The sequence below is a fragment of the Sapajus apella genome, unplaced genomic scaffold, assembly GCF_009761245.1.
Source record: "Sapajus apella isolate SASKATOON/1434 unplaced genomic scaffold, GSC_monkey_1.0 scaffold71, whole genome shotgun sequence".
NCBI classification, from domain to species: domain Eukaryota; kingdom Metazoa; phylum Chordata; class Mammalia; order Primates; family Cebidae; genus Sapajus; species Sapajus apella.
The window spans coordinates 9,514,218-9,536,842 of NW_022437011.1; the positions used below are offsets into that span (position 1 = coordinate 9,514,218).

Consider the following 22,625-nt stretch of genomic DNA (forward strand, 5'->3'; position numbering starts at 1 on the left):
TGCTGCCTGGGCACTGCCAGACCCTTCCTGGCCTGGAAGGGGGTTGCTGTGTGCCCTGGAGTAGAAGTCTGGGACCTGGGAGGACATCCCCTCTGTGTCCTCTCCTTCATCAGTATGGCAAATGGGACTTTTGGTCAGGGGTCCACTGGGACCAGAACATCGGTTTTTCCTAAGATTTGAAGGATAAGATGAGCCAGGTACCAGGGCCGATTTGGAACAAGGTAGAGGACCAGATGTTCACGTCTGTCCACTCTGGATTTGAAAACCGAGTTGTCCCTGTGAGCCAGTCCCCTGTGTACCCACCTCTCTTCAGCTTCTGTGGCTGGCACACCATAGTGTTCTGCCTGCAGCACCTGTTTGGTGACATATCACATCCTTTGGTCCCAAGCTCAGCATGCCCCAGGACTTCAGAGGCTGGGGGTGGGTGGGCCCAGAAGAAGGACAGAACAGTGGAAGATCAGAGAAAGAAATTCCAAGAGAGGAACAGGACATGAGGCTTGGTCCCCACAAGGAGGGACTCGGGACGGAGACAAAAGCAGAGAGACTCAGCCAGAGCACCAGCCCTGAGCGCAGGCTGGCTGTGTTGGAGGGAACTGACTTCTAATTGACCTGCCCGCCCCGCACGCAGAGCCAGATCCTAGAGCTGGGAGGAGGGAGGGGGTGAGCAGAGCAGGAGCAGCGTTAATGCAGCTATCGATTTCTGCCACCAGCCAGCAGGCCACAGAGGCGGGGGACACATACAGGGCAGGGGCGCAGCCTGTCCCTCTCCCCTTCCCATCCTGCCAGCCCACAGACACCTGCCTTCTGTCTTCTCCCCTCACCCATATCTGGGCTGCTGGGGTTGTTGTCCGGGGCAGGGCAGATGAGCTTAGTTGGGCAGGAGCTGGATGAGCTGACTGGATGGTTTTTGTTCCTGATCTCACTGACCCTGGTCCCCAACACCTACCCAGGGTCACTGATTCCTGAAGGGGTCACAATCTGAGGAGAGGGGCTGAAAAGACCAGCCTGGTCTTGGCCCTTATGAGGTGGGAGGGAACACAGCTATCCTTGGACACACATGGTCTTCTTGCTTCAGCTCTGACCTCTGATACCCCCCAGCCCAGCCTGGATGCCCGCCAGGGCCCCCTACCTCTGTCCTGGTGGAATCTGCCAGCTTGCCCAGCTCTTCCTCCCCACCCATTTCCTTCCACTAGGAAGGAGCCCTAGATGGGCCAGGGCCCACTGGGGTGGTACAGGGAGCACCTGGCTGTTGCTGCTGCCTCTCGCCTCACTCTGGAGACAGCTTTGCCTTTCCCTACACCTGGTCCTCTCCAGCCACACCTCTCAGTGCTGGGCAGCCCTCTGTCCCGCGTGGGGCCTGTTTCCCCCTCTGTAAATGCAGAGGACTGGACTAGATACTCTCCTGGGACAGGCTTAAGTCCTGTGACTTGGGGGGGGGGGTTGCCTGGGGACAAAGATCCAGTGTGTGCTGCCCTCAAGCCCAGGGCCAGATGTGCGCCTCCCCCTGAGCCGCCAGCTGCTCTGGGGCTGGGCCTTGTCCTGCCATCCCTCTCCTGGGGGATGCTAGGCCACAACAGGCAGACAGGGAAGGGAGGCTGGAGAGCCAGGACTGATGAGGAAACCGCCGCCTTGCTCCATCTGGCTCAGTTCCTTCCAGCTGAGGAGGCAGTGCAGACGCCTTAGCCTTGAGGCCTGAGTGGAGCAGGCCCTGTCCTGGGAAGGGCCGCCTAGGAAATGTGAGGTGGCCGGAGGACAGGTTCCTGCTGGGCTCCATTCCCTTGAGGGTCACGCCTCCTTCTCAGTGCCAGCCTGCCCCAGCCAGAGGCCCCTCCTGGCAGGAGCCCACCCTGGTTCTCTGGGTTCTCACCGAGACCTCCATCCAGGCCCTACTCTATAGGCCTTGTGAGGCCTCTGCCCCCTCCCTGATCTGGGAGCCAGGCCAGAGCACCACAGTGAGGCCTGAGTAGAGACAAGAGTGGGGTCTGAGACGATAATGATTGTGGTTCAGGGTTGAGGAGGAAGCGTGTGCCAGTGTGTGCATAAGCATGTCCTCACTGCGGCAGCGGACGGCTTGTCCTCTGTCCCTGTGCTCCTCGCCCTGTAGCAGGACGGGAGAAGCTCCCTGAAATGAGGATTCTGCACTCATTGGGGAACTCTGGGTTACACAAAGGCAACCAGGTTCCCTTGTCTGCAGGACATGTCAGAGCCTTGAAATAACTGATGTGTATTAGGAATCTCCAGATAAGGATCCAGGGGCAGCCTTCCAGACTTCATGATGTGTTCTGTCAAGCACTCTTCTCCTCAGATAGCAAAGGAGATTAGGATATGGAGGTGACTTATTTTTATTTTTATTTTTGGTGAGACAGGATCTCACTCTGTTACCCAGGCTGGAATGCAGTGGCATGATTGTAACCCACTACATCCTCAACCTCCTAGGCTCAAGCAGTCCTCCCACCCCAGCCTCCTGAGTAGCTGGGACTACAGGCATGCACCACCACACCTCGTTAATGTTTGCATTTTTTGCAGAGATGGAGTTTTGTCATGTTGCCCAGGCTGGTCTCAAAACTTCTGGGCTCAAGCAATCTGCCTGCCTCTGCCTCCCAAAGTGCTTAGATTACAGGCCTGATCCACTGCACCTAGCTAATAGCATCTCTAGCACTCCCCCACCCCAGCACAGGAAGGACTCCCTGCTTCCGGCAGGTCTTCTTGAACCCTAGCAGGGCAGATTTGGGCTGCGGTGACCTGGACTGGGCCTCCACCATGCCACTTGGTGGCTGTGTGTTCATAGACTGGTAGTTCTCCTAAATCTTGTTTCCCTCATCTATGAAGTAGAGAATTACCAGCCACTGCTTCTAGAGTTCTTGTGGGTCTTAACTGAGATAGTATAGATAAGACATTTCTCACCAGGGTGAATCTGGTGCTTAATAAATGCTTGGTCAAGCTGGTGATCAGGATGCTAGGACAGTTGACAGTGGCGGTGGTGGCGATGTTGAAGGGGGAGGTGTTCACTGCTGCCCTGACCCTGTATCCTTTTCTGTGACAGAGTGAAGACATTTCCACCTGGACACCTGACCATGTGCCTGCCCTGAGCAGCGAGGCCCACCAGGCATCTCTTGTGGGCAGCAGGGCCAGGTCCTGGTCTGTGGACCCCCAGCAGTTGGCAGGCTCCCTCTGCAGCGGGGTCTGGGCCTCGGCCCCACCATGTCGAGCCTCAGCGGTGGCTCCCAGGACGCCGGCGGCAGTAGCAGCAGCAACACCAATGGCAGCGGTGGCAGTGGCAACAGTGGCCCAAAGGCAGGAGCAGCAGACAAGAGTGCAGCGGTGGCTGCCACTGCGCCAGCCTCTGTGGCAGATGACGCACCACCCCCCGAACGTCGGAACAAGAGTGGTATCATCAGCGAGCCCCTCAACAAGAGCCTGCGCCGCTCCCGCCCGCTCTCCCACTACTCTTCTTTTGGCAGCAGTGGTGGCAGTGGCGGTGGCAGCATGATGGGCGGGGAGTCTGCTGACAAGGCCGCTGCAGCTGCAGCCGCTGCCTCCCTGTTGGCCAATGGGCACGACCTGGCAGCGGCCTTGGCAGTGGACAAAAGCAACCCTACCTCAAAGCACAAAAGTGGTGCTGTGGCCAGCCTGCTGAGCAAGGCAGAGCGGGCCACGGAGCTGGCAGCCGAGGGACAGCTGACGCTGCAGCAGTTTGCGCAGTCCACGGAGATGCTGAAGCGTGTGGTGCAGGAGCACCTCCCGCTGATGAGCGAGGCGGGTGCTGGCCTGCCTGACATGGAGGCCGTGGCAGGTGCCGAAGCCCTCAATGGCCAGTCCGACTTCCCCTACCTGGGCGCTTTCCCTATCAACCCAGGCCTCTTTATTATGACCCCGGCAGGTGTGTTCCTGGCCGAGAGCGCGCTGCACATGGCGGGCCTGGCCGAGTACCCCATGCAGGGAGAGCTGGCCTCTGCCATCAGCTCCGGCAAGAAGAAGCGGAAACGCTGCGGCATGTGCGCGCCCTGCCGGCGGCGCATCAACTGCGAGCAGTGCAGCAGTTGTAGGAACCGAAAGACTGGCCATCAGATTTGCAAATTCAGAAAATGTGAGGAACTCAAAAAGAAGCCTTCCACTGCTCTGGAGGTAACGGCGCCTTAGAGGGAGGTGTGTGGGCTCTTGTGTCTGTCTGGCAGTCCGAACCCACCCCCACCCCCTGACCCCACCTTTCCTACCTGGGCGAGGGTCTGGGAGATGCCCCACCCGGCCTTGGGGTCTGGGGGTCTGTCTTCGAGACACCAGTTTACTGCCACAAAAGTCACAGCCACATTCTGAGAATCCCATCAAGCCATAATTTGCAAGGCAAGCATAAAATTCCAGGCAAGGGCTTGGCATTCTCAGCCAGGCCCTGGGATTCTGATACCCCTCCTGGGGTTCTGGGTCAGGTATTGACATTTCCATATAGGTCCTAAGTTGCTGATGCTCAGACATGGCCTAAAGCATTCAGTCCAAGACCTAGAACTCTGGGACTCTCCCCTGCCCTGTTGAAGGGATTCTGTTTCACAGACCCTGCTCCCTTAAGCCTTTCATTTGCTCCTCCAGGGCCATCTTTCCCCCAAGGCCACCCAGGGATAGAGCTGCTCCAATGCTGGGTGCCCTGCTCTGAGGCCTGGAAGAACCCGTGGTCTGGACACCTAGTTGACAGATTTTTGGGGCTGGACTAAGGGGAGGTGACCATGAGCCTGGAGTGGACAAGGGCCTAGCCACTGTGGGATTGGCTTGGACAAAGCAGGGGGCTCCCGTGCTGCTGTCTGTGCACCCCTGTGGCAGGGCCTTTCCCTGTGCCCCCAGTTGTAGCAACCTAGCTGGAGTGCCAGGCCTGGGTACAAAAGCATCTTTTCAGCCTGCTGTCCCTGCCCCTGTTCCCACCCCTCTATGAGTGGGCTTGACGCAAATGTCCGGAATGGTTGGAAAACAACAATGATGTATCTCAGCCATGGCCTCCTGGCCACCCTCCCCCAGCCCTAGCCCCAGCCCCAGCCCTCGCCCTCCTATTTCTGCTCTCCTATGTACAACAAAGGCATCTACTTTAGTCCGGTGGACACACATGCACACACACCTAGACACGGCCGCTCAAGAAACAGCCCAAATCCCCGCCTCCCACAGCTCCATACCACACAGTTCAGCATAGCTCGAGGCACACACCCATATGCACACGCTCATTTACGCAAACACGCCACAGCCACCTGGCGCTGTTGCCTTTGGGCCAGGGGAAGGGTCTTCCTCTCTGGAAGGAGGGTTCCTGGGCACAGTGGCTCAGGTGGCCTCCGAGTCCTCTGGGCCTTCCAGCAGCCCAGCGGGTCAGGCTCCTCCTTTGGCCTGGCTGGGGTGGCAGGAGCTCTGAGGGTTGGCTGCTCTTCCTCCATGCCCATCCCTCCGCCATGAGGCCATCCTCGGGGGAACGTCTTTGCTTCAGGCCCACCCGGACCCTGACTGAACTCTCTCCTTGTTTTTGTCTCCCGCCCCCACCAGAAGGTGATGCTTCCGACGGGAGCCGCCTTCCGGTGGTTTCAGTGACGGCGGCGGAACCCAAAGCTGCCCTCTCCGTGCAATGTCACTGCTCGTGTGGTCTCCAGCAAGGGATTCGGGCGAAGACAAATGGATGCACCCGTCTTTAGAACCAAAAATATTCTCTCACAGATTTCATTCCTGTTTTTATATATATATTTTTTGTTGTCGTTTTAACATCTCCACGTCCCTAGTATAAAAAGAAAAAGAAATGAAAAAAATTTTAACTGGTTTTTTGGAAGAGCAACAACAAAAAAGAGGTAAAGACGAATCTATAAAGTACCGAGACTTCCTAGGCAAAGAATGGACAATCAGTTTCCTTCCTGTGTTGATGTCGATGTTGTCTGTGCGGGAGATGCAGTTTTTGTGTAGAGAATGTAAATTTTCTGTAACCTTTTGAAATCTAGTTACTAATAAGCACTACTGTAATTTAGCACAGTTTAACTCCACCCTCATTTAAACTTCCTTTGATTCTTTCCGACCATGAAATAGTGCATAGTTTGCCTGGAGAATCCACTCACGTTCATAAAGAGAATGTTGATGGCGCCGTGTAGAAGCCCCTCTGTATCCATCCACGCGTGCAGAGCTGCCAGCGGGGAGCTCGCAGAAGGGGAGGGAGCACCAGGCCAGCCGAGCTGCACCCACAGCCCCCAGACTGGGGTCCCCCACCCCAACAGTGATGATTTTGGAGAAAAAAGAAAATGAAAGTTCTGTTCTTTTATCCATTGCGATCTGGGGAAACCCCATCTCGATATTTCCAATCCTGGCTACTTTCCTTAGAGAAAATAAGTCCTTTTTCTCTTGCCTTGCTAACGGCAACAGAAGAAAGGGCTTCTTTGCGTGGTCCCCTGCCAGTGGGGGTGGGTGCCCGGGGGCCCCCCTGAGGCCTGGGCCCCCCTGCCCATGGCCAGCTTCCTGCTGATGAACATGCTGTTTGTATTGTTTTAGGAAACCAGGCTGTTTTGTGAATAAAACGAATGCATGTTTGTGTCACGAAGCACCACTGGCTTCTTGCTCTCCGGTTTTGGGGGGCTGACTTGGGGGCCATTCCTGAGCAGGGGTTGTCTGGGATCACCTGGAGGAGGAAGAACGATGACCCAGGGACATTGAGAGTGGGGATTTATTGGGGAAAAGAGGCCTCTGGATCCAGAATGGGGGAGGGCAGGAGCAGTCAGCCCAGCAGACAGGAGGGAAAGTCTCTTAACCTGGAAGTCGCTGGAACTGAAGTACTTCAGTGGCCTGGTTCACCTCCTGCCTCCGAATCTGGACCTCCAGGGATCCTCGCTCACCTGGGGCCACCTTCTCTGTTCACCTAAGTTCGTCGGGGCCCAATGAGTAAAGCAGCCGGCAGCATGGGGCAGGTGGTGGCAGGGCTGAGCCGCCTGTTCAGGGTCTTCTTTCTTTCCTACCTTGCAGGGATCTAGGGCCCCTGCAGCCACCAATGTCATTCCCCAGGGAACAGTTTCAGCTCAGCTTTGTGGGGACCTGGCTGTGCATAAACACCCATTCCTCTTTAGGTCTGAGGGCTGCTAGGCTGAGTTCTGAGGGTGTCCTTGGCTTTGACTGTCCCCACTCTTCAGAGGGTTTGTTGGTACAAGGTTGTCTAGGACCTCAGAGGTCAGATGTCTGGGGAAGTCACCACACAGCCACATGGTCTGGGCCAGGAAGGGGTGGCAGTGACGTGCCCCTCCCTGTACATCACAGAGGCCATCCTGAAGGAGGAGGCTTAGCCATCCACTGGGGGAGTGTTCTCACCCAGCTGCTTTGAGCCTGGTTGAGATGGAGGCTAGACTTGGAAGGACTTCCTGACAGTGTTGGGCCCTGGCTTCAGGTAGGTGAGGCTGGAGTGAGTTCTGAGGCTGAGTAGGTGCTGAGGTGGGGGAGGTGGGCTATCTTTGCCATTGTCCTGAGAGGCAAAAGCAGCCATTTTGGGTGGGGGTGGCACTGACCCCCAGCCCCTTCCCAGGTGTCACAAGCTGTCTTTGAGCGCCAGGGCCTCAGCAGCCTGGCCTGGCACAGCGGGGGCAGGCAGGGGCAGTGGGAGGCAGCTTTCAACTTCAGCTCTGCCTGGGAAAAATTCCCTTTCATGTGGCTGCCTGTGATCTCTCCAGGCGGCTCTGCCGAAGGGGGGTGTCCAGCAGGGAGTAGGGGGAGGCGTTGCAGCTGGGGGGCACCCTCACCCCCAGCACAAGGCAAAGGGCGGCACCTCCAGAACCTCAAGGAGGGTGAGGAGGGTCCTCCTGTGGCAGTGGGGGGAGCCTGGCTAGCAGGGGGCTCCGGGCAGGAGGCCCCTTCCTGCCCCCGCCTGCTGCTGGCATCGCACAGGCTGCAGATGGCCTCAGCCGGCCCTCGTTGGCACACCTACAGGTGTGGGGTGGACGGCTCTGGTGCCAGCCCCGAGGGGGTGCTGTGACTCAGCCGGCCTGTACCTTTCAGTGTGCCAACCCACAGTCCAGCCGCGTCTCCTGAGCCCACTCCCCAGCACACAGCCGAGGCTCAGAGCCCCTCACCTGTTCCAGCTTCACGCTGCTTTGTGGAAATGGTAAGCCAGCCCCTCTGTGTCTGGAAGCCGGGGTAGGGACAGCTGTGAGGCTGGCTGAAAACATGCTGAGGACTCAGTTACTTCACCTGAGAAATGGGGCAATAATTGTTTCCCCCATAAAGTTGCCTGAGGATGAAATGCAATCACCCTTGGGAAGGGCCTGGATTGTGGTAAGCTCTGTCAATGGCAGCTGGTGTTTCTATTTTTAAACTATTATTCACCTAAATCTCACCAAGATGTCCCTCACCTTCTGCCCGGCTGTGTGTCCTCCCTGAAGCCCTGGCCACCCCCACCTCCCACCTTGGTAGAGTGGCACAGCCTCCAGCCCTTCCCCTACCTGGGTGCAGTCCCACCCCAGCCGGCAGCAGCTTTCTGTCTCTGGCTCACTCTCACTGCATGTCCTGAAGGTCTCTTTCGGTCCCTGATGCCCCTGTCTTTGGGTCGCCATCTTTCCTGATCTCTAAACCTCTTTGTGTCCCTGGGTCTCTGTCTCTCCGTCTCTGTATCTGCCTGTATCTTGTACTGTGTCTGTTGGAGGCTCACCCCTGCTGTTCCCCGGCTGACAGAGACATCCTTAGAGGCAGGCTCCCTGGCAGGGTTGTGCACCCAATTCCACTCATCCTGGTTGCCCTCACCTTTCCTCTGCTACAGTTGGGAAACTGACTTCTGGTGACCTGGGAGCCTTTCCTCTGGGTACTCTGTACCCCCACCTGGGTGATCTGGCATTCAGAGCCAGCTCTGGGCACAGAAGGGTGGGGGTTTGAGAGCCTGGATGCACACACTGGGCTGGAGATAAGTCCAGACTCCAGGTAGCCCCTGCATGGACCTGTGTGTGTCTGTGTCTCTGTGTGTGTATGTTGCTTTAAGGGCCTGACGATTGTGTGAGGCTTTGTGCAATAATGTGGCTATGTGTGACATTGGGTGTGACATGAAAATGGGTTTGTGACAGTGTATGGGTGACTGAGATATGAGATCCTGTGGCCAAGGGTTGGTGTATGATGTTAGTGGTCACACTTTGGAATGTTCTGTGACATTACGTGTGTGATCTTGTGACATTGTACAATTCTGTAACAGACCCAGTGTGATACCGGCTTGTACAGCTGTGATTCTATGGGGGTGTGTGACACTGGGTGATTGTGGATGTGTGACATTGGGTGATTCTGTGTTGAGTGTGTGACATTGGGTGATTCTGTGTGCATGTGTAACATTGGGTTTACAACACGCATGGTGTTGTGTGACCCTAGGGCAAAACTGGGTGTTGCATTGAGTGTGTGACTGTTTCTGTGTGGCCATCATGGATGTGGGCTGGAACTGACATCAGGGATTGTGTGTGTGTGACGTCTCCATGTGACCATGGTGTGACCCTGTACCCTGTGTGTGTGGTTGTGGCTTTGTGTCTGTGCACCTGTGATCCTCTCAGTGATGCTGACACTCTTGCCATGTGTGTCTTTGCCTCTAGCATTTCCTGGGTCTCCGCCCTGACAGCCGTGCATCTCTGGGGAGAGAGTGGAGGATCTGACAGCCTCTCTCACCCTCAGCCTGCACCCCTGCATGGCCCTGAGGCCCAGTCTGGATGGGGGAGCTGGCGTGGGGGCAGCAGGCGCAGTTCCCACGGCCGCTGCGGCCCCTGTCCCAGCCTCATCACCGCCGGCTTCAGCTCCACAGAATATCCTGGCAACCCCGGCCTCTTTGTTCTCCGAGGCCGCCAAAGGCCTCCCCCCACCCCAGCCTGCCCAGCGCCTGCCAGGCACCCCCTCCCCCGACAGCAGCCAGGCTTGGCCTGACCTAGTCTCTAGCTGCCTTTATCCCCCACCCAGACTGAGGCTCCTGTCCCATGTCCTGGACCTGACTCAGGGCTCCAGACGGGGCCTTTGACCCTCTGCTGCAAACTTGCTGTGGTCATGCTGTGCAGAAGGAAGCAGGATAGGTCCTGTGGCTATACTGGGTGATTGTGGGCCAGGAGCTGGGATTTCTGTATATGTATTTCCACTTGGCCAAAGGCTGGTTGGAGGCCCAGGGATGGTTTCAGTTTGTCTGGTAAGTTTGCTTCTTTGGCTCCCAGAAGTCTTCAGGACAGGAATTATTACCCATTTTATTGATAAGAAACTGAAGCCTATAGAGGGTATGTGACTTCCCCAAGAGCAAGAGCAAGATGGTAGCAGGGACCTGATTAGAACCTGGGCTCCTAGCTACCTTGGGAGAAAGACCAGGTGCCTCCAGAAGAATGGAGAGGGGCCTGGGAGTCTGGACACATGGGTCCCTGCTGATTTCCTGCTCACCATGTGTCAAAGCCATGTTTGTGTTTGTGTGTGTATATGTGTGTCCTTGCTGGATGACCTTGGCCAGGTGCCCTTACCTCTCTGTGTTCCAATAAAGAAGGACAATATAGCCAGGGATGGTGGGGTGGGGAGGCTGACAGGGTGCTTTGCAGAGCAACAAGGTCACCTCACAGTTAGTGCCAAGACCTACAGCATCTCCAACAGGGACAGATTCTGGCTTGGGGCCCCGACCTCCATTCCCAGGCTCAGCCCAGCTCTGTGCTGCCACAAAAAAGGAGGCAGCGATGGCTCCATGGTTCGGCTGGAGTCAAGGCCACTTGGGTCTGACCTGATTGCAGCACAAGCTCCCACCCCCTCCCAGGTGCCAGAGATGGATGGATGGAGGTCACTGCACAGCCTGGCCCCAGCCCCCCACTGCCCACCCATAGCCCTGGGCTGAAGACAGCCAGCCACCGTTAGAGGAGGGATAGGCAGCCACTACCATGGTAATAACACAGACCTTGGCCCAAACATGCTGCAGGCATGGCACAGAGAGGCCCAGCTGTCCCCTAGGGTCACACAGCCCTGCAGCGAGTCATGTCCCCAGAGGCCCACATCTCCCTTGAGGGTTATTCCTGCCCCATGGAGTAGAGAATGGCAGGGGAAGGTGGTGGAGGTACAGGAGGGTCCCCTGAAGCTGCCGGCCAGGCTGCCAGTGGGGACACTTTTCATCTCTCTCCACCTGTCGACCTGCCATCTCTCAGCAGCATTAAATTCCCCTCCTGCCGGAGAACAAGGGCTGCCTCAGATTCCAAGCAGCAGGGTATGAAGATAGGGTGGGCCCAGAGGAGTTGAGCCGGGTCCTCCAGGGCTCCAGGGCTGGGTGCAAAGCAGGTGGACTCTTGGGGCACAGTGGAGGGGTTCAGGTGGCCACCTACCGCAGCCTGATGCTGCTTCATTTCCTGTTGCCATCTCCCACCTGTCTGACGCCTTGCACCCCCCATCGGAGCTTCCTTGTCCCTTGCAAGCTGGGTCTAGCGTCCCTTGCCCCCTGCCCCCCACCCCCAGCCCATCACAACACCAGTCATTCTTGGTACATGGCCTGGCTTCAGGGCTATGGTCTGCAGTTCAATAAGGGCGGCTCTGGCACCTGGCACGTGGAAGGGGTAGGAAACATCTGTAGGCGGAGTAAACATTCTGTCCTCTTTCTAGACATCATTTTTGTCTCTCGCATTTCCAACCTAATTGGGGGGCTGTCCGCAGGTGAGGGAAACTTACTACAAAGAGCTTCCTCCCTCCAGCCCCTGGAGCCCGTACCCCTTGGCTAGAGGCCTTAATGAGATCCTCCTGCCTCAAGGCATAGAGCCTGTGGCCTGTGAGCCAGGCACCAGGCCATTCCAGTGCACTGACAAACACTCACAACAACCCATGAGGGGGGCGTTAGGCAGTTCTCTCCATTTGACAGATGGGAAAGTTAGGGCTCAGAGAGGTAGTGAAACCTATGCAAGGTCACACAGCCAGGCTCCTCTGCTTTCGGAAGCTGGCCCTCAGCACCTGGCCATGCTGCAGGCTTTGGCTGAAAGGACCCCTCCCCCATTCCACACACTGCCTGTGATTGTGCCCAGATGTGGGATTAGGGTTGAATATTACTTACTTCCTTAAACTTGTCTGCACTTCTTTTTGTTGTTGTTGGTTTTTTTTTTTTTCGTGAACATATATTGCTATTCAAATTGAAATACCTAATTTATTAATAAATTTATTTAAGTTATTTAACCAAATGTTCTCAAGCCCAGAAAGGTCTGGAAACAAAGAGCATAGTGTGGAGTGAGGATAGGGGATTGGGACAATCTAGGATCACTGCCCCCTCCCCTGCAGTGACAGGGTATGTGTATTTTGGGGCTTGAAGTGGGTACAGCTTGAGTCCACAAAGGCTCCTGCTGCCACCCCCGCTGGTGTCTTTCCGCCAGGCTCCCAGCCCCTTGCCCAGCTCTGCAGCCCACCCGGGAGGGGCACCCCTGTGGCTGAGTTTAGGCTCTGCAGCAGTGGGTCACAGGCTGTGCTGGGACTCTGGGGGAGTGGCGGCAAGGGTGAAGGCAAGCAGTGCCCGCTGCCGTTGATAAGGCGACGGAACCCTCAGGAGCAAGGACGCAGTGAAGCCATGGAAACATGGCCGAGGTGTGAGGCTGGCTCAGCCGCTTCCCCCAGGTGGCCACCTCCCAGGCCTGGCAGGGGCCCAGCGAGACAGGTTCCGCCACTGGCTGCCTCACTCCCTGCCCTTCTGGGGGCCAGATCGGGGCTGTTCAGGCTTGGTGTCACCCAGCCATCTCCCCACGGCCAGGCTGGGGCCAATCCTGGGTCTGAGTAGGGAGGGCTGAGGACAGAGGGAGGGGTGCTCTGAGTTCTCAGGCCCCAAATCCCTCTTACCCCAGTCAGTCCCTCCCCTTCTACCACCTCCTCTTTTCCTATAAATATGTGTGCATTATTTACCTTAAGCATTTTGATAAATCATAATAGCAGAGACATCTGCTGTCAAAACTGCAAACTGCATTTGGGGCTCAGCTGGTGAACCATGAGGGCTAGAGGCTGGGGTACAAGGGCTTTGATGGTCTGGGGGAAGTAATACGGATGCCCCCACCCCTCATCCAGGGCTGGGCCTTGAAAGGAACCCAGGCCCCATCCTTTGGGACCCCTCCTCACCAGCCACTTAATCACAAAACCCTCCCACGGAAGCTATCCACCACCCGCCAACTGTGTTCCCTCCTTCCTGCCTCCCTGTGCCTCAGAATTAATGCAGCAGTGACAGCGGCTGAGAAGTCCCCCAGAGCGGAGATTAACTCCCAGGGCAGCTCGGGCGGGGTTGGCCCTGGGAGGCTTGGGGGTGGGGGGTCTGACGCAGAGGCCTCACAAGATTAATCGCCCTGCAGCCGGCCTCATCACGAGGGCGCCCAGAGCTCTGGGCCCCCACCCCCAGAAGGGGTGCTGGGTCCCGTGTTAGGAGCCTGCTCTGCCTCCTGCAGCCTTCATGGCCCCCAGTCCAACTCGTGGGAGGATTTTGGGAGCTGAGTTTCCTTCTCTTCCCGTTTTGGTGGTCCTCAGGGACCCTGAGGACCAAGCAGCAATCCTGTGATCTCGTTCTCTCCCCCAGCTTCTGGCCTGGCTCAGCAGCCCTGGAAAGGGGAGGCTCTGGCCCTTGCCTCTCTGCCTACTTCTTGCTGTCCCCACTGGCTCCCCCGACTCTCACGGCTCCCCGCCCCCGCACCTGCCAGTTCCTTAATACAGAGCTAGAAGTTGGGGGTGCTACAGGAGGTCCCTGGATCTGCTGTACTTATCTGGGGGGACTCTGAGATGTGTGAGGGATCTGATGGCTCTGGGCCTGCTCTCCCGCCAGCCCTCTTGAACCATCCTGGGAGGCTTGTGGAGATAGATGGTGGAGAGAGAAGATCCTGGGCAGATACAGGTGATAAAGCACTAGAGTCAGGACCTGGGTACTGGTCATTCTCAGCCTGTCACTCACTGAGAGTCTTCGAGGGGTTTCAGCAAGTGATATTGAGCTTAGACATGGGAACAAAGTTCCCCAGGCAGGTGGGACCTAAGGGAGGCTGAGCCGTTTTGCATTGAAAACTCCTAAGGTCGGAGTTGGCCTTCACTGTAAGTCAGAGCTAGAGTACCCTCTTTTATGCCCCCACTGCCCTAAGTGCTCCCCTCACAGCCCTGCTGGGATCACACTGGGGGAACTCATCTGTTCACTTGCTGATCTTCTGAGCTAGAAGGAGTACTCTAGGAGGGAGGGGCTTGTCTGCCTGGCAAATGCCAAATGGTCAATCATGTTGAATCAATGGATGAATTGGAGGAGGACATGGGTCGGCCTGTTGTATATGAGGGGCTGCGGAAAGAACTGTTAGGTCTGAGCTTGGGGAGCCCAGCTGCAGGGCCACCAGCTGGTGAATGCCAAGAGGGGACCCCAAGAAGGTTCAAGAGAAAAGGGGGTCTGGAGCCAGGCACCAGTGGACATTCACAGGCTGTGTAACCTACAAAGGCTTTCCTTTCTGGGCCTCAGTTACTCATCGGCAAGTAACATTGGTTTTCAGATATCCTGTGAGGGTGGAATAAGAAATCCTGTGTGAAGGGTCCCTGTGAACTCTCTAGCCTTGTGCCCCTTGGTAAGCAAGAGATCTGAATGGATGGGAAGAGCCAAGAAGGCTTCTTGGAGGAGGTGAGTGGAGGTGAGCCTCAAAGCACCATGCTGCCTACCTAGGAGGCTTTGAGAGTGATACTTCTGCGGCAGTGAGGAGACCACACTGGAGAGAGCCCAGGGGACGATGGGCCAATCTCAAAATCCAAGACAAATGGGTATATTTTTGTCTTGGGGACAATGGAAGCCAATGATGGTTCTGGAACCTTTAGTCTTTAGGCTTTGGAGGGGCTAAAATGTATCTGGAATGAAGCCTTTAGTCAATCTAGGTATGTGGGGCAACTTGCCAACCCCACTCTGGGCCCCTGGGACTGAGGTAGGATGTCAGCCAGAGGCTGATCCCTGACATATCATCTCCCTCCAGGGGAACCAAACACATCCCACATTAAAAAGTGGAGGGCTGGGATGGGTCCGGTGGCTCTCACCTGTAATCCCAGCACTTTGGGAGGCCAAGGTGGACGTATCACCTGAGGTCAGGAGTTCTTGACCAGCCTGGCCAACATGGTGAAACCCCTTCTCTACTGAAAATACGAAAATTAGGCCAGGCTCAGTGGCTCATGCCTATAATCCCAGAACATTGGGAGGCCAAGGGGGGGGTGGATTACAAGGTCAGGAGTTCAAGACCAGCCTGGCCAAGATGGTGAAAACCTGTCTCTACTAAAAATTTTAAAAAATTGTTGGACACAGTGGCTCATGCCTGTAATCCCAGCACTTTGGGAGGCCGAGGTGGGCGGATCACTGGGTCAGGAGTTTGAAACCATCCTGACCAACATGGTGAGACCCTGTCTCTACTAAAATTACAAAAATTAGCTGGCTGTAGTGGTGCACACCTGTAATCCCAGCTACTCAGGAGGCTGAGACAGGAGAATCCCTTGAACCCGGAAGGCAGAGGTTGCAGTGAGCCAAGATCACGCTACTGCACTCCAGCCTGGCGACAGAGCCAGACTGCGTCTCAAAAAATATATATATTTATGGCCGGGCGCGGTGGCTCAAGCCTGTAATCCCAGCGCTTTGGGAGGCCGAGGCGGGTGGTTCACGAGGTCAAGAGATCAAGACCATGCTGGTCAACATGGTGAAACCCGTCTCTACTAAAAATACAAAAAATTAGCTGGGCATGGTGGCGCGTGCCTGTAGTCCCAGCTACTCAGGAGGCTGAGGCAGGAGAATTGCCTGAACCCAGGAGGCGGAGGTTGCGGTGAGCCGAGATCGTGCCATTGCACTCCAGCCTGGGTAACAAGAGTGAAACTCCGTCTCAAAAAAAAAAAAAAAAATATATATATATATATATATGTATAAAAATTAGCCAGGCATGGTGGTGGGAGCCTATAATCCCACCTAGTTGGGAGGCTGAGGCAGAGAATTGCTTGAACTCAGGAAACGGAGGTTGCAGTGAGCCGAGATCACACCACTATATTCCAGCCCAGGCGACAGTGCAAGACTCCATCTCAAAAAAAAAAAAAAAATAGCCAGGCATGCTGGTGCACACCTATAATCCCAGCTACTCAGGAGGCTGAGGCAAGAGAATCTCTTGAATCCAGGAGCATAGGTTGCACAGAGCTGAGATCACACCACTGTACTCCAGCCTGGGTGACAAAGCAAGACTCTGTCTCAAACAAAAATAAAAAGTGAGGGGTAGGCTTGACTAGAAGTAATCTGTTAGTGTAGGGGCCTTGAATACTCATTACAGGATGGCGAATCCAAGTCACAGAATGGCCAGGCCGGTCAGAGAGGTTCAGGACCCACTCTCTTCCTGCAGATAAGGATAAGGGGACATCTGGCCTCATCCCTAGCCTAGAAGCAGCAGAGTCCTGGGCTGGGAGGCAGAGGGATAGGATTTCTATCCAAGCCCTACCCATAGGATTCATGATCACATGACCAAAGGCATAGCCAGCCCTTCTTGAGCCTAGCTTTCCCAATTAGTGCAATGGATCTTCCAGTATCAATCAGCCATGGTTCTAGACCTTTTCTGGGGGTTTGAGGCTCAGGACGGGGGCTGCAATTTGGGGATCTTTCACTCTAGCCCCTCCCCCACCCCCATGCTGGGCCCCTTCCCTTCTGCTCTTCCACCCATACTCCCCTCACCCCTGACCCTGCGGCCAGCAGCCTCTGCTGCTGTCATCCGTTGTCATGGGAACCTTGCAGCGCTGACCTGATGCAGCCGAGAGCTGGCCCTGAGCTCCTAGCGAGGGTAGCAGGGGGCAGATGGGGGCACCTGTCCCTGTCAGCTTGGCTGGGTGCTGACACACCCCCAAGGGAATGGGGCATTGGAAGGATGGCCTGGATGGGTGTGGGCAGGAATGCAGAGGGTCAGGGCCTAACTACTCCCAGTTCCTGGGTTGCCTGCTCCTTTTCAAGCCCACCCCCACCCAACCCGGCTCCAGGCTGCTGATGGGAGGGAGGGGTAGTGGGGACCTTCCCATTTCCCTCACTGTCGATGGGAGCTCAGAGCCCTGAGCTCAGCTCATTCTCGAGGCTAAAAATACCAGGGAGGCAGCAGCAGCAGCTCCCCCAACACCCTGTCCACTGCCGCCCCACTCCCAGCAATAGACACACATGCACGCACGCACGCACGCACGCACACACACCGAAAGCCCAGCCTGGACCAGATATCAAGGTGCTGCTTAACCACACTGTACTGTGGTCCATGGATGTTTCCAAAGTCCTGGCCCTGTGTGAGATCCAGATCTGGTGTTGACTTCCACCTCTGATCCCAATTTGCCATGTGATCTTGGGGTAGTCCTCTGGATTCTCTGGGTCTGGTTTCCCCTTTTGTGTACTAAGGGAGCTACATGGAAGAGGGGAGGCTCAGGAACGGAGTAGGGGGTCAGGGCCCCACCTGCTGCATCTCATTTAATTACTGGAGCAGTCCTGACAGCTCCCTGAAGTATGCACTGAGTCAGAATCTGCTTTTTCTTTTTTTTTTTTTGAGACGGAGTTTCACTCTTGTTACCCAGGCTGGAGTGCAATGGCGCGATCTCGGCTCACCGCAACCTCCGCCTCCCGGGTTCAGGCAATTCTCCTGCCTCAACCTCCTGAGTAGCTGGGATTACAGGCATGCGCCACCATGCCCAGCTAATTTTTTGTATTTTTAGTAGAGACGGGGTTTCACCATGTTGACCAGGATGGTCTCGATCTCTTGACCTCGTGATCCACCCACCTCGGCCTCCCAAAGTGCTGGGATTACAGGCTTGAGCCACCGTGCCCAGCAGAATCTGCTTTTTCTAGATGAGTACACTGAGACCAGAGACGGTGGCTCAAGGCATGCTACTTTAGGCCTTTGAGTTTCAGGTGGCCCTCTCTTGCCCTGTGGTGACCAACTGGGCTACTGGGACCTCCAGGCATTTGTAAAAAAATAGATCTTGCCTCCATAGTGGGGCAGGGGTTAGTGGCATCAAATCTCAGAGTCAGTTCCCAGTTCTGTAAGTAAGTTCCCAGTTCTGTGAACATGACTGGGAATGGGGTGGGAGGCCATACTGCCTCTACCCAGGGTCTGGCTGCAGCTTGAGGTGAGTGTTCGCACTGCCTGTCTGCAAGGTGCTTGGCCAAGGCCAAGGTGAGGGTCCACACTGCCCATCCAGGGTGGGTGTGGTTGAGATACTGATGAGTATCCACATGGTCCATTTGGTCAAGGTCTGGCCCTGTGTGAGACCCATATTGTTCATTTACCTGGGCTTGACTAAGGCTGGAGTGAGTGTCCATGCTACCTGCCTGCACAGCCTGGCTGGGGCTGGGTTGAGGGTTTACACTGCCCTGCTGGAGCTAAGGTCAAGAGGATTAAACACACTGTCCATTTGCCCTGGGCCTAAGTCTTCTTTCCACCGGTTCTGGGTTCATGATTTCATTTTGGGTTTCATATTTTCTCTTCTTTCCTGGAAATTAGAATCATCTTCTCTGCTCATTATTTCCGCTTTAGAAGAGCTCAGTTTCATCTAGGGGCCAATGGGAGAAAGATGGGAGCCCCTTGCCATTTCTGGGACCCTCCTGGGGGAACCAGGGAAAATCCATTATGGAAATCACAGCCACTGGGCACTGGGAAACCTGGAAAGCCAGACCCTGGCCTCAGGGATGCCTGGGAGATCCACTGCTGTGGGATCTGAGTCACTCAGTTCCCACACTTCTCCCTGCTAGCCCTGTCACCCAATTCCACTGACATCTTGAGAACAAGGCACACTTCCCACAGACCCAGGGCCTCACAGTTTGAAGCCAGTACTACAGGATCAGAGACTGGATTTTCTGAGTGGGCCAACCAATACTGCAATGCAGAAAGTGGACTTCGAGCCCCACATCCTAATTTTGCAATGCCCCCTCTTCCCTTCGGCTGTCATGTATGACCCTGGGCAAGACACTTCATTCTCCTGGGTCTCAGTTTTTCCATCCATAAAACAGGTGTTTACGCCATACCTGTCAGTAAAGGTTGGCACAAGGATTAAATGATAGTCCCATAAAGTGTCTGTCAGAGTAATATTTCTGGAGGCTAGCAGGGAAGGGGCATGCTCTAAAAGAATTCTGGGGCCCCCAACTGTTGGCCCAGTCCAGCGGTTCTGAGGCCTTTGAAAAAAAAAAAGAATTTTGGACATTTTTGTTGTTGTTGTTGTTGTTTGGAGACAGGGTCTCACCTGGCTCCGTCACTCACGCTGGAGTGCGAGTAGCATGCTCACTGCACCTGGACCTCCCAGGCTCAAGCAATCCTCCCACTTCAGCCTCCTGAGTAGCTGGGACTACAGGCACATGCTACCACGCCCAACTAATTTTTTAATTTTTTTATATACACGGGGTCTTGCTATGATGCCCAGGTTGGTCTCAAACTCCTGGGCTCAAGTGATTCTTCCACCTCTGCCTCTCAAAGTGCTGGAATTATAGGCATGAGCTACCATGATTGGGCATTTGTTCATTAATTAGTGCAGTGCAGGGAGCTGTGTTGGTTGCTGGATCTCGGGGCCTAAAGCCCCAGCTGGGATCCCCTACTCTGAACCAAAACAGAAACAACGCCCATTAGTTTTGTGAACGTGTTTTCAGTCTATGAATGGATGCTCTCAGGTAAAACATTAATAAACTGCATCACGTTGTTGGGGAAAATTAAATGTAAATTAGATAATTAAAAATGAAGCTGATGCCCGCTGCTTGGTGCTATTACCTCTTATTAAAAGTTATGAGAGGTTGCCCTGGGTGGAGGCTGGTTGGAGGGTTTCAGTGATGGTGGGGACAGCAAGGGGACTGCCTACTGGAGCCCAGTCTGATCTTTGGAAGAGGCACACCTAGGGGGTGCTCTGGTAAAGACTCTGGAGAGTTGTGGGTGTGCTGGGGCCACAGTCCTGTTGTCTCTTGTGGGTGCCTGGGTCAGTGCCTTTCCCTTGCCAAACCTCGGTATTTCCTTATCTGTACAGGAAGGATAGTAACAGGACTGAGGCAAAGACGAGATGAGATGATATATAGAAAGCACCCAGCGTCAGCTGGGCAAAGTGGCTCACGCCTGTAATCCGAGCACTTTGGGAGGCTGAGGCAGGCAGATCATGAGGTCAGGAGTTTGAGACCAGCCTGACCAATATGGTGAAACCCCGTCTCTACTAAAAATACAAAAATCAGGCCGGGCGCAGTGGCTCAAGCCTGTAATCCCAGCACTTTGGGAGGCCGAGGCGGGTGGATCACGAGGTCAAGAGATCGAGACCATCCTGGTCAACATGGTGAAACCCCGTCTCTACTAAAAATACAAAAAATTAGCTGGGCATGGTGGCGCGTGCCTGTAATCCCAGCTACTCAGGAGGCTGAGGCAGGAGAATTGCCTGAACCCAGGGGGCAGAGGTTGCGGTGAGCCGAGATCACACCATTGCACTCCAGCCTGGGTAACAAGAGCGAAACACCGTCCCAAAAAAAAAAAAAAAAAAAGTACAAAAATCAGTTGGACGTGGTGGCACGTGCCTGTAATTCCACCTACTCAGGAGGCTGAAGCAGGAGAATCACTTGAACCCGGGAGGCAGAGGTTGCAGGGAGCAGAGATTGTGCCACTGCACTCCAGCCTGGGTGACAGAGAGAGACTCCATCTCAAAAAGAAAGAAAGGAAAGAAAAAGAAAGAAAGAAAAAGAAAGAGAAAGAAAGAAAGAGGGAGAGAGAAAGAATACCCAGCCTAGAGAATCACCTTAGGTCAGGAGTTCAAGACCAGCCTCACCAACATGGCAAAACCCTGTCTCTACTAAAATAAAAAATTATCTGGGTATGGTAGCACAAGACTGTAACTGCAGCTACTCAGGAGCCTGAGGCAGGAGAATCTCTTGAATCCGGGAGGCAGAGGTTGCGGTGAGCTGAGATTGTGTCATTGCACTCCAGCTTGGGTAACACAGTAAGACTCTGTCAAAATAAAAAACAAAAAACAAGAAAGTACCCAGCCTAGGGCCTGGTACATAGTAGGTGTTCATTAAATAGCCTTGATTACCAGGGATATCATCACCACCATCATCATGACTGCGTCCCTCCCAGCAGCTGGCCCTGTGCTGAGGATGTTACAGATATCTGTCCCCATTAGCCCATGAAATAGATACTGTCCCATTCTCCAGAAAGGAAGGTTCAGACTAGGTGAATAAGGGTGCAGGGTCACACACCCTTTGAAGTAGGTGGCCTTGTTGTATTCCAGGTTCCTAAAGGAAGAGCCCTAGCAGCTGCACTCCCAGGCAGTGCTCTGCTTCTCAGGCTGAAGAGGTTTCATTAACTCCTTTTTTCTTCACCTGCCCTGTGCTCCAGGCTTGGTACAATACCGGGGACGGTGATCATTCTGGAGAGAGGAAGACAGCCCCAGGAACTAAGTCCCAAAGAGGTGTTTTAACTAGAGCTTTTGGGGGATAGACGGGCCTCCTTGGGGAGGGGGCTGTGTCTTCGGACTCCCCCGAGGTGCGAGCTGGTTCAGTGTTCTAAGAAACTAAGAGAATGGAGGATGGGCATGGCAGGTAGCAGGACCCGCAGGAGCAGAACGGGGAGGCTGGAAAGCCCGGGGCCAGGCCTGTGGTGGGCAGGGGAGGGTGCATGATGAGGGGGTGGGAACACGGAGCGGGTGAGTCACCGTTTCTGGGCCAGGCAGGCGGCGGCTGCAGAGCGGGGGGCGCATTCCTGGCTGGCAGGGCGGCCGGCACTAATGTCTTTCCCACATGGCCCCGAATTCCCCGCTCGGCACGATCACACGGGCAAGACGCTCCTGCGGCCACCCCCGCCCCAGCTGCCTCCTTCCCACAGACTAGGGAAGGGGAGGGAGAGTGGTGGAGGCTGGCGGAACCGGCCCCTCCCAGGGCGGGGTGGGGGGTCTCTGGCGTGGCCTCCCTGGGGCCTGCGCCCACGGTGTCGGCACGCGATGAGCACCGCATAGGGCAGCTGCAGTCACAGTGAGAGCAGGGCGGCGCTTGGGAAGCGGAGAAGGAAGGAGGCCGGGAACCGCCATGGGTCCTTGGCCACGTCTCTGCTTCCCTGGCCCCCATTCATCCCCCGCGCCCTGGGTCAGGCTTTCCTTCGCGAGGCGGCTGTCGGAGGGCCGCGGCCGGATAGGGACAGGCGACGGAGCAGCAGACACTCCCACCGCCTCCGATCCTACGCCTTTTGGCTCTTCCCTCCTTCCCGACCTCTGGGCCAGGGTGGGGTGGGAGACTGTGCCGCGGCCGCTGCATCCGGCGTGGGCCTGGTAGGGTGGTTCCTGGAGGAGGCCACACCCAGTCCCTCCCTCCGTGTGGTGGAGGCCAGCCCTTGCTAAGGCCAAGGGAACTAGGAGCCCCTCTCTCCCACGCAGGCCCGGGGGAAGGGGGGAAACTGAGGCTGCTGAGACAGCGGCCCACCCAGAGCTCCCTGTCTGCTGGGAGAGGTTGGCCGCTGTCCCTCCCAGCTGGGCTCAGAGGCGCTAATGAGAGTTAAATGTAGGGCGTGAGTCACCTCTGAGAGGGGGCTGGGACCACCCCCAGATGTGGGTCTAGACGCTCAGCGTTTTCCCTACTTCCCTGTGCGTCACCCCTACCCTTGGCAGGATGGGGCATGAGTCCTGACCTTGCTGACCAGGCTCTGTCACCCTGGGCCAGCCTCACTCAAACGGCTGGCTGCCTCAGGGGTGGGTGCTGT

At 55.7% G+C, this 22,625-nt stretch overlaps 1 protein-coding gene across 3 annotated transcripts in view; it reads left to right on the forward strand.

The window, feature by feature from the left end:
* CXXC5 (CXXC finger protein 5) overlaps positions 1–6,544 on the forward strand; it is a 35,423-nt gene extending 28,879 nt beyond the window's left edge. For all 3 annotated transcript variants that reach the window (XM_032250557.1, XM_032250558.1, XM_032250559.1), the window contains exons 2-3: positions 3,044–4,125; positions 5,512–6,544. In XM_032250557.1, coding sequence (XP_032106448.1) covers positions 3,202–4,125; positions 5,512–5,556 — 969 coding nt within the window. In that variant the 5' untranslated portion in view covers positions 3,044–3,201 and the 3' untranslated portion in view covers positions 5,557–6,544. The remainder of the gene's footprint in view (positions 1–3,043; positions 4,126–5,511) is intronic.
* The last annotated feature ends 16,081 nt before the right edge of the window (positions 6,545–22,625 follow it).